We start from the raw sequence: 11,287 nt of genomic DNA, 5'->3' as shown, positions 1-11,287 counted from the left end.
GGACCAGGCTCGAGCTCGACGACCGAGTACAAAGCTCAAAGAACTAAGTGTTCGAGGAACGTCGGAGCCTAATATGACCAGCCTCGAGATAATGTCGTTATGGATTTATAACAAAATGAGCTAGATTCCTGCCACGTCCCCAAGATCGCGGCGTAAATTCCGAAATAGATTTGTACGAATCCGTACTAGGCAATTAGACGGCTGTCCCAATAAGATTCTTACTGTAAATAGAAATGTACCTTATTTAGGGTTCCCCTATTATATAAAGGGGACCCCAATCATTTGTAAACCACAATCAATCATTGGCAAATAATATACTCTCTTACTTTCTCGCTCATTGTTCATCAGAATTGTCCTTTGGCTTTATTTTTCTTGCTTTACTATTCTTGATTCACCTCGAGGCCACCCTAGCTCGAGGTCGAGACTGGCCTACATACTGGTTTTGTTTTACATATTTCTTTCATCTATACTTCAGATTTTTTGGTTATTAATTAGTATTGAACTAAATCACGTATCTTTAAAACCATAAATCAAATTTAATTGTTACTCGTATTTTCGAGGTAAATAGTTTGGCGCCCACTGTGGAGCTAAAGATAATAGTGATTATTTCAGTACTGATTCTGATAACACACGTTATTTTCGCACTTGTTCTTGTCAAGAATTCTTTATTTTCAGGATAAAACATGTCAAACTCGCAAAAGGCACCCGTACACGGTGATGAGGGTCTTGGATTTCATGGGGAAAACAACAATGTAGGGGTCGGTGTAACACCGATTAACCCTGTGGAAGTACCCAATGGGGAACCAGTCGATGTTAGTTCACATATTGCTTTGGATACGGATTTAGGCGCGGACCCTGGACGAAGTATACGCAGGGAAGCCTGGTCTGGTGGCCAAGGAACACAAGGTCTAGGAGACAGGGTAGTCAGCCTCCAAGTAATATTCGAGATGCTACAAGCTCAACAGGTTGCTATCGCTTAGCTTCAGAGTCAGCACAAAACTCCAAGTATAGTGGAACCAGAAAACACTCCACGTACTGAGCCGATACTGGAAAGATCAAACGGTAATGGCTCGAGGACTGATCCCACAATTATGAGGATGCTCGAGGAACTCACCTAGAGAATCGAGTCCGAGGAGAAGAAGATTGAGGATAATGACAAGAAAGTTGAGACTTATAACTCCCGTGTTGATCAAATGCCGGGGGCACCCCCTGTCTTGAAAGGTTTAGATGCCAAAAAATTCATACAAAAACCATTCACTCAGAGCGCTGCTCCGATGCCCATTCTAAAAAGTTTCGCATGCCCGATATACCCAAATACAACGGGACAATCGACCCTAATGAGCATATTACCTCATACACCTGCGGGATTAAAGGAAACGACCTGAATGATGATGAGATCGAATCAATATTGTTCAAAAAATTTGGGAAAACTTTGTCGAAAGGAGCCATGATTTGGTTACAAAACTTGCCCCCGAACTCTATTGATTCGTTTGCTATGTTAGCAGACGCCTTCGTGGAAGCACATGTCGGGGCCATAAAGGTGGCGACGAGGAAATCAGATGTTTTTAAGATAAGATAGAGGAACGACGAGATGTTAAGGGAGTTCGTGTCCCGGTTTCAGATGGAGCGAATGGAATTACCACCGGTCTCAGATGACTGGGCGGTACAGGCTTTTATGCAGGGTTTGAACGAGCGGATTCGATCGCGTCACGACAATTAAAGCAGAATCTGATCGAGTACCCAGCTGTGACGTGGTTAGAAGTACATAATCATTACCAATCGAAGATCAGGGTCAAGGACGACCAGTTGGGATCCCCCTCGGGTGCAGTTCATCCTAATAGATCGGTAGCTAAGCCCCCGAGGGACACAGACAGGGAATCAAGATCAAACAAGGAACGATAGCAGCCATATATCGATCGGAGGAACAACGGGTCGGGGCGTAACACTCCTCGGAATGATCGAAGAAATGATCGAGGTCAAAGTTCTCAGGGACTCATGAGTAAGAATGGTTTTGATAAACGTACCGAACCCGCGGAAGCACCTCGATTGTCGGAGTATAATTTCAGTGTAGATGCATCGGGGATCGTGTCAGCTATTGGAAGATTCAAAGACACTAGGTGACCCAGGCCTATACAAACTGATCCTACTCAAGGGAATCCAAACCTGATGTGTAAATATCATGGCACACATGGCCACAGAACCAAAGACTGCAGGCAGCTGAGGGAGGAGGTAGCTCGGTTGTTCAACGAGGGTCATCTTCGAGAATTTCTCAGCGATCGAGCTAAGAACCACTTCAGGGAAAGAGATGCAAACAGAGAAAATGAGCAGAAGGAACCGCAACACGTAATTCATATGATCGTGGGCGGTGTCGATATTCCATAAGGGCCTGTATTCAAATGCACCAAGGTGTCGATCTCCAGGGAAAACGGGCTCGGAGCTATGTGCCCGAGGGCGTCCTATCATTCAATGACGAGGAAACGGAAGGCATATCTCAGTCGCACAACGACACCCTGCTAATTTCTATTTTGTTAAATAAAATTCAAGTTAAACGTGTTCTAGTGGATCCAGGAAGCTCAGCAAACATAATCACATCGAGGGTCGTAGAGCAGCTCGGCCTTCAGGACCAAATTGTACCAGCATCCCGAGTCCTAAATGGCTTCAACATGGCAAGCGAAACAACAAAGGGGGAAATAATCCTACCAGTGAACGTGGCTGGGACCATCCAACATACAAAATTCAATGTCATTGAAGGAGACATGAGGTATAATGCACTTCTCGGGAGATCATGGATACACAACATGAGGGAAGTACCTTCAACCCTTCATCAGATGATGAAATTCCCAACAGTGGATGGTGTGAACACGGTTTACGGAGAATAACATGCTGTCAAAGAGATGTTTGCAGTCGAAGAGGTGATACCGGTGCCAGCGCCTTCGACCTCGAAATAGTCAAGCACCAAAGATAATTAGACGGTTAAATAGCAATCACCGCCCCCAGCCTCGATTGAATCAGAGCAGCAGGTAACCGAAGACGAAGAAGAGGATCTCCTTACTCCTCGAACTTTCGTCTTTCCCGAAAAGTCCGATGCAACCAAGTCGACGGTCGAGGAATTGGAGCAGGTTATACTGATCGAGTACATGACCATGAGAAAGGTATACCTGGGTACGGAATTAACCCCCGAACTCAGGAAAAAACTCATTCAATTTCTTATTGATAATATAGATTGTTTTGCTTGGTCCCATTTAGACATGACAGGGATCCCACCAGAAATAACAACGCACCGGCTAAGCCTCGACCCCAGGTCCAAACCAGTAAAGCAAAAGAGGAGGCCCCAGTCCGAAGTGAAGCATGCATTCATAAAGGATAAGGTAACCAAACTTCTTAAAATAGGGTCTATTCGGGAGGTAAATACCCCGAATGGTTAGCCAATGTAGTTGTAGTTCCTAAAAAGGGACATAAACTTAGAATGTGTGTAGATTATAAGGATTTAAACGACTTATGCCCTAAAGACTCTTTTCCCCTACCTAACATCGATCGCATGATCGATGCCACGGCCGGCCACAAGATCCTAACTTTTCTCGACACCTACTCCGGGTACAATCAAATTCAGATGAACCAGGAGGACCAGGAGAAGACCTCGTTTATCACTAAGTTTGGAACATACTGTTACAATGTTATGCCCTTCGGGCTAAAAAATGTTGGAGCTACATACCAACGCCTAGTTAACAAGATGTTCGAGGAACAGATAGGTAAATCGATGGAAGTTTACATTGATGATATGTTGGTTAAGTCCCTGCACGTAGAGGACTATTTAACTCATTTGCAAGAATAAAAACCTTGAGAAAGTACAACATGAAGCTTAACCCGGAAAAATGTGCCTTCGGAGTAGGCTCGGGCAAGTTCCTCGGCTTCATGGTATCTAATCAGTGAATCGAGATTAACCCCGATAAGATCAAGGACATCGAAGATATCACAATCGTGGATAGTGTGAAAGCCGTGCAAAGGCTGACAGGACGAATAGCCGCCTTGGGTCGATTTATTTCGAGGTCATGAGATTGAAGTCACAGGTTCTTTTCCTTGCTCAAAAAGAAAAAGGATTTCGCATGGACCCCGAAATGCCAGCAAGCCTTGGAGGAATTGAAGCGATACCTATCGAGCCCACCTTTGTTTCACACCCCGAAGGTAGATGGAAAGCTTTACTTATATTTGGCAGTGTCCGAGATAGCAGTAAGTGGGGTACTGGTTTGAGAAGAGCAAGGTACGCAATTCCCTGTTTATTATGTAAGCCGAACTCTAGGAGATGCTGAAACTAGATACCCTCATTTAGAAAAATTAGCACTTGCATTAATAAGCGCATCTAGAAAGTTAAAGCCATATTTCCAGTGTCACCCAATATGTGTGTTAACTACTTATCCCCTTCGAAATGTTTTGCATAAGACCGAACTGTCGGGTCGGTTGGCCAAATAGGCCGTCGAACTTGGCAGGTACGATATCGAATATCAGCCCCGAACGACCATCAAGTCTCGAATCTTAGCTGACTTCGTGGCCGATTTTACGCCGAACCTCGTACCCGAAGTGGAGAAAGAACTCCTGCTAAAATCGGGTACATCATCGGGGGTGTAGACTCTTTTCACGGACGGTGCTTCGAATGTAAAAGGGTTCGAGCTCGGATTGTTTTGAAACCACCAACAGGTAGTACCATTAGACAATCTATCAAAACTTCTAGGTTCACTAATAATGAGGCCGAGAATTAGGCCATGATTGCAGGTCTCGAGCTAGCTAAAAGTTTGGGGGAAGAAGTCATTGAAGCCAAGTGCGATTCACTGTTGGTAGTAAACCAAGTAAACAAAAGTTTTGAAGTTTGAGAAGATAGGATGAAACGATACTTGGATAAGCTACAGGTAACCTTACACCGCTTCAAGGAGTGGACTCTACATCATGTGCCTCGAGAACAAAATAGTGAGGCCGATGCACTTGCTAATTTGGGATCGTCGGTTGAGGAAGATGATATCGTCCCGGGGACTGTCGTCCAATTATCGAGATCTATGGTTGAATAGGGTCATGCCGAAATAAATTCTATGAGTTTGACTTGGGATTGGAGGAATAAGTATATCGACTATTTGAAAAATGGAAAGCTCCCATCGGATCATAAAAAGTCAAGGGCTCTACGAACCAAGGGTGCTAGGTTCGCATTGGATGAAGATGGAACATTGCACAGGAGGACTTTCGATGGACCATTGGCGGTATGTTTAGGGCCAGGGGATACTGATTATGTTCTATGAGAAATCCACGAAGACACTTGTGGGAATCACTCCGCCGCCGAGTCTTTGGTTCGCAAAATTATTAGAACAGGGTATTACTGGGATAGCATGGAAAAAGATACTAAGGAGTTTGTTAAAAAGTGTGATAAATGTCAAAGGTTCGCACCAATGATTCATCAGCCCGGAGAGCAACTACACTCAGTCATGTCCCCATGGCCTTTCATGAAATGGGGAATGGACATAGTCAGCCCTCTACCAACGGCCCCAGTTAAAGCTAAATTTATTTTGTTTATGACTGATTATTTTTCTAAATGGGTGGAAGCACAGGCCTTCAAGAAGGTCAGAGAAAAGGAAGTTATTGACTTCATCTGGAACCACATCATATGTCGGTTCGGGATACCTGCCGAGATTGTATGTGACAATGGAAAGCAATTCATCGACAACAAGGTAACGGAGTTCCTCGAAGCACACAAAATAAAGGATCTTATCAACACCGTACTACCCAACCAGGAATGGACAGGCCGAGTCAACAAACGAAACTATCATTCAAAACCTAAAGAAGAGGTTGAACGGTGCAAAAGGAAAATGGAGAGAAGTTCTACCCGAGGTCCTTTGGGCATATCAAACGACATCGAAGTCCAGCACGGGCGCTACTCCGTTCTCTTTGGTATATGGCTCCGAGGTCTTAATCCCGGTCGAGGAGGGAGAACCCAGCGCCAGGTTTTCGACATGCATTGGAGGATTCGAATCACGAGGCTATGAATAATACCCTCGAGCTATTAGATGAAAAACGGGAAGTTGCACTTGTTCGGATGGCGGCGCAGAAACAAAGAATAGAGAGATATTATAATAGAAGGACTAACCTTCGACACTTCAGAATCGGGGACTTAGTTCTACGGAAGGTCACCCTCAATACTGGAGACTCGAATAAAGGGAAACTGGGCTCGAATTGGGAAGGACCGTACCGAGTCATCGGAGTCATCGGTAAAGGATCTTACAAACTTCACACGATGGGAGGCGAACAACTGCCGAACAATTGGAATGTATCACTACTAAGGTATAATTTCCTCCTTTTGTTCATTTGAATTTAAAACTAACTCATTGCAGGTGTTCGATCGAGGACATCGAAGACACCCTTTTTTACACGAAGACCTTAGGCTTTAAAGCACGCGTTGTACTCTTTTTCCCTTAGATCGGATTTTGTCCCAAATGGGTTTTACCGGAGAGATTTTTAATAAGGCAACAACTATGTGCTACCTGAGGAGAACTCAATAGTATCCAAGGCTTCTTTACAATCAACCTCGAATACTGAGGGCATCACCCTCGGAGATGGTATTTTCAAAGAAAATACTTCACGCCAAAGAGGGCCTCGATAGGAAAACATTGTAATGGGCCAAACGGTCAAATGAACCGTGTCCATGTAGAATAGTCGAGCCCCGACGACAAAACATGTACCCATGTACCAATTATTCAAAGAAGCATTCTTTTTATATCAAAACACTTTGTGTCTCAAAGAAATTTGCTAATATACGAACATCATACTTGTGATCTTGTGAGAAACGGTTCAAGAGCCAAAACACGAATACACCTCGAATACTCGGGGACTGTCATCGATAGTCAACACATCCGAGTCATCGACAACTAGAATTCATAAGACCTCAAAGAGGAATCCCCGCAATATAAAGGCCAAGGCCATCATACTCGGGGACTAACCTTTCGAACAAGTTCGAAGGGTTATTGGGAAACAAGTCCAAAAGACATACCCGAAAGCTACAACAATATTAAAGGTTACGGCCATATTAAAGACTACGGTCATATAAAAAGGCTACGGCCAAAATAGTGTGGCTCGGAGACGTCCGAATTCCGCCATAAATTAAAGGCCTTCAAAATAATTTAAAAAACTGGTTAAATCAGGCTACCCTCGGCAAAAGCAAATAATAAAGGGCTTCGCTAAAATCAGCCCCCGAATAATTTAAAGGCTTCGATAACATTAGCCTTCGAAAAAGCCTCAAGAGATATTCGATTATCATTACACCAACGGATTACAAATGAGGTTCCGATCGGTCGAACCTTTGAAAAACCCAACGGGTACAAAAAACACATGCTAAGGCATACAGAAATATTCACTAAGTCTTTTAGCCGAAAAGAGGGAAAAATTAGAGCCATCCTAGAGGCCTAATTGGCCCAACTTAAAGAGCCTAAGGGCCGACCTAAAAGAGCCTAAGGGCCAATATAAAAGAGCCTAAGGGCCGAAGCATGTAGAGTTCGATACTCGCTCTCATTCAACTCGGACTCAAGAGTTCCATCATCCCGAGCTCGCATCATATTGACTTAAGCTTAGCTCGAGGATTAACAAAAAACTTTAAGAGGTATTCTGTTATTATTTCGAAGATCGCCCATTGATTATTAAAAAACCTAAGGGTTTGTTCTATTCAGAATCCGAGCCGACGTTCACTTGATCATTGAAGTTATTAAAATTTGCCACAAAATAAAGACAAAGCAGAATTCAATACAAATCGGAGATGGAGCAAAGGAAATTCTTTATATTTATAAAAGGGTATTTACAATGCCCACAAAAGGCCTTACACAAAAACAAAGCAAAAGAACCTAATCTACTTCGGGGCCACACCCTCGGGAGCTGCATCCTCGGGAGCCGCATCTTCGGGAACCTCCTCCTCGGGAACTTCATCCTCATCTCCTCCACTCTCGAAGCCACTAGCGGAATCCTCGTCATCAGAGAGCAAAACGGCAGCCTCTTCCTCCAAAGTTTTTGCTCTTTCAATATCAGCTGAGAGGTCGAAGCCACGAGCGTGCACCTCTTCGAGAGGTTCTCTCCGGGACTGCCACCTGGCATGATAAAGAGCACATGATAACTTAACTTCAGCCGTAATGGAGATCTCCTGTGCTCGAGTGTTAGCAGCTTTGGCGTCAGCTCGGTACGAGGACTCAAATGCCTCTGCCTCAGATAGCCTTCGCAAGCTCAGCAGCTGATTTAGCTTCGAGCTCCTCGATTTTGCGGCTCCGGGCCAAGCTTTCCTTCTTCGCATTTTGAAGCTGGCGTTCGATTGAAGTTAGTTGTTCCTGAAGTGTATCTTTCTCTGAAGCGAGGCGGTCCATGTGTTGCTTCCACCCTAGGGTCTCAGCCTCTTTCATCTTGAGCTCTTCTCGGAGCTGCTCCACCAGTTCGCCCTTCTGCTGGGCCTGCAAAGCTGAAGTATTAGTCTCTAAATCAAATAAATGCATAACAGATCCTCAAAGGCCATATTACCTTTTCAATAAGCTCGGTTTGTTCTTGACGAGCCTTCGCCAACTCGACTCGGAGATCCCTGACCTCCTCCTCTTTCTGTACGTAGAGGCACTTAAGATCGTCCCTCCTCAAAGGCCATATATAGTATATAGTATATATATACTATATATATACTATATATATATATATATATAGTATAAAGAATTCTACAAAATATAACATACTGACAATTTGAGAATATTCAACTCCATTTATTCTTTTTGCTAAAAATTGACACAAAATTAAGATGTGCATTAATAAAAATTACAGGAAAAATTCTGGATAATACTCGCTGAGGAAATTTCTGTTACCCTTTTACTTTCCTCATCGAGTCACTTCCAAATTATTCTCACAAAAACTAAAATAGAAACAAAATTACAAAAGATAGGTAAAAAATAAAATCATCTAATTTGGCGAAGAACTCACGATGATCTCCGGGAAAACCACGTGACTGCTCCTGGATGATAAACAGGCACATAAAATAACTATTTAATATATGAGTCAGAGCGATTAATACGAGAGCCAGTGGTGGTGCCACATGCAATAAAGGTTTGTCGACCAACACCCCTTCACCGGAAAATTACACTGTATAACTCGGTTATTTTTTTTAAAAAAAAATATGTATATATACTATATAACGACACCCCTTGACTGCTTAGTGAGTTTATTTCTGTATATTTTGACTTCCCTTAATAAAAATTCTCCTATTCAGTAATTGCAGGTTGACCTTGACCTTGTCTTGCTTTAAGAACAAGTTCTTCAGTAGTTGTCCCAATAATCTCATTAGCCCTTTTAAGACCAATACAAAAATACCTTCCAATTTCATCCTTTGAAACAATTCCTAATTTCTCTAACTTTTGAACTGCATCATCTACATCAAAATTACAGCTTATTCCAAATCTTTCTTTAATTAATTCCTCACATCTTTGATCAAGATCCAATAATGTAGCTTTCCCTTGTTCCATTAGTATAAAATACGAAATAATTACTTCTTTAACTTCTTGTTGTATCACATCATCACACAAATGTAGAAGTGTACCACGTCCACTGTCTAATTGTTTATCATACATTGACTGTGTGATCAAATTCTGATACTGAGCCATATTCTGTTGAAATGTGAAGTAAATTTTTGCGCAATAGCCAATTATTGTGGATAAAATTGCAAAAAGAACCCATAAATCAGCTTCTGGCATGTCAAGAGAGGTCACAACTGCAAAAAGACCAACAATTGCAGATGCAATAAATTGAACCCAATCCATTGGTGTTAAACTTGGATTCTTTTTCTCAGGTAAAACAATTTCTAAATCAGCCATTGGAATATTTTTCAAATGCTTCACATAAATTCCTCTATCGTGTTTTTCTTCGTCTTCACTAGCTCGTCTGTACACCACAATTATCCTTTCAAATGTTGGTTCTTGAATTGTAATTTTTCCCAATACATTTGGGACAGTAAGTTCCATATTCTGGATTCGAATTCGTTCAACGTAAAAATCTTGTTCTTCTTCAGAAGGGATTCGTTTCTTTAGAGGCTTCTTTTTCTTATTAATTTTTCTTCGAAAATACTTATCTCCTCCCGTTTTTTTCAATAGCCATTTCCAAGTACGCGTAATAATCATGTCAATTTTTTCCATAATAAACCAATCTGTCGTCCTATCAATTCCAATGCCACGACGAAAAATAACATACTTATCAGCAAACTCTGGGAGTTTTTCATCGCGATGATGGTTCGCGAAATACTTAGACAATAACTTAGTATCAAGCTTAGATTCATCAACCGTTATTGGTAGATTTAACAAATATTGCCCTGAATTCGCAATTTCTAGCTCTTCATCTGTCGCGATTTTGAAGTTGCTCTTGTCCATAATTTGGAATAAATATCTCAAGAAATTTTGTTCAAGTACGTCGATATCTTCATCTGATAATTTTTGTTGCTCGAGATTTTGAGCACCGTGGACAGGATCAAATAACGCGTATAATTGCATTAAATCTTCGAATTGTATAAGGTACCACGCGCGAATTGTGTACTCAACTCGTTTGCATAGCTTGAGAAATTCATCGCGATCTGAATCCTGTTCGATTAAATTGGCTAATGTCATAATTAGCCTGGATTTAAGAACAGGAATGACAGATTCTCGTTCTAATCGTATCACTTCCTTCTTCTTCTCTTTTTTCTTCGTAGTATCCATTGTTCTATTCGAAGCTCAGAGTCAAAAATGAAATTTTGAAAGGTAGAAATAAGGGTAATAGACGAGGCAGAATGTTACATTTTCTTACTTATAAAGCTATAAAGGAAGGTGATATTACACTCAATTGTAAGGAGAAAAAGATGGTAACAAAATTTGCATAATTTAAGAATTAATGAATGGATGAAAGGTACTAAGTAACTGCTAATTGTACTGTTTTTCTCTAACTGTTGGTCTAATTGCCATTGATTTGCTTGTGGGGATATGGTTTTTAAGGTATTTTTGACGTGTGTTTTTATTTTACATATTTGACTCATTAAACTCGCAGAAAGTTACTGATCTTTTTACGTATGTAACTAAATATACCTAACACTAAAACTAACTTCACTACAAGAATTCTCGACTACAAGAAGTCTAAAGTTTTGTTATTTCTTTTCCTTCCCTTCATTTTTCAGGCCAACGGAATTTAAAATAGAAAAGAATTAATTTAAACAAAAATACAAGGAAAACCATGTATATATATATATATATATATATATATATATATATATATATAT

General features: G+C 41.4%; 2 protein-coding genes across 2 annotated transcripts; both read right to left on the bottom strand.

The window, feature by feature from the left end:
• LOC109226311 lies at positions 7,850-8,621 on the bottom strand. Its single transcript, XM_019391097.1, has 2 exons — positions 8,530-8,621; positions 7,850-8,462 (listed from the first exon to the last, which is right to left on the bottom strand). Exon 2 carries the CDS (start codon positions 8,306-8,308, stop codon positions 7,874-7,876), a length of 435 nt encoding a protein of 144 aa, XP_019246642.1. The 5' UTR covers positions 8,309-8,462; positions 8,530-8,621; the 3' UTR covers positions 7,850-7,873.
• On the bottom strand, positions 8,738-10,813 carry LOC109226310. The gene has a single exon (XM_019391096.1). It carries the CDS (start codon positions 10,731-10,733, stop codon positions 9,252-9,254), a length of 1,482 nt encoding a protein of 493 aa, XP_019246641.1. The 5' UTR covers positions 10,734-10,813; the 3' UTR covers positions 8,738-9,251.

This window comes from Nicotiana attenuata, chromosome 5 (assembly GCF_001879085.1).
Source record: "Nicotiana attenuata strain UT chromosome 5, NIATTr2, whole genome shotgun sequence".
Lineage (NCBI taxonomy): Eukaryota > Viridiplantae > Streptophyta > Magnoliopsida > Solanales > Solanaceae > Nicotiana > Nicotiana attenuata.
This window is presented reverse-complemented; position numbering and strand designations above follow the sequence as displayed.

Coding starts and splice junctions, on each gene's coding strand:
- LOC109226311 (XM_019391097.1), bottom strand. CDS start 8,308: ATGCGAAGAAGGAAAGCTTGGCCCGGAGCCGCAAAATCGAGGAGCTCG.
- LOC109226310 (XM_019391096.1), bottom strand. CDS start 10,733: ATGGATACTACGAAGAAAAAAGAGAAGAAGAAGGAAGTGATACGATTA.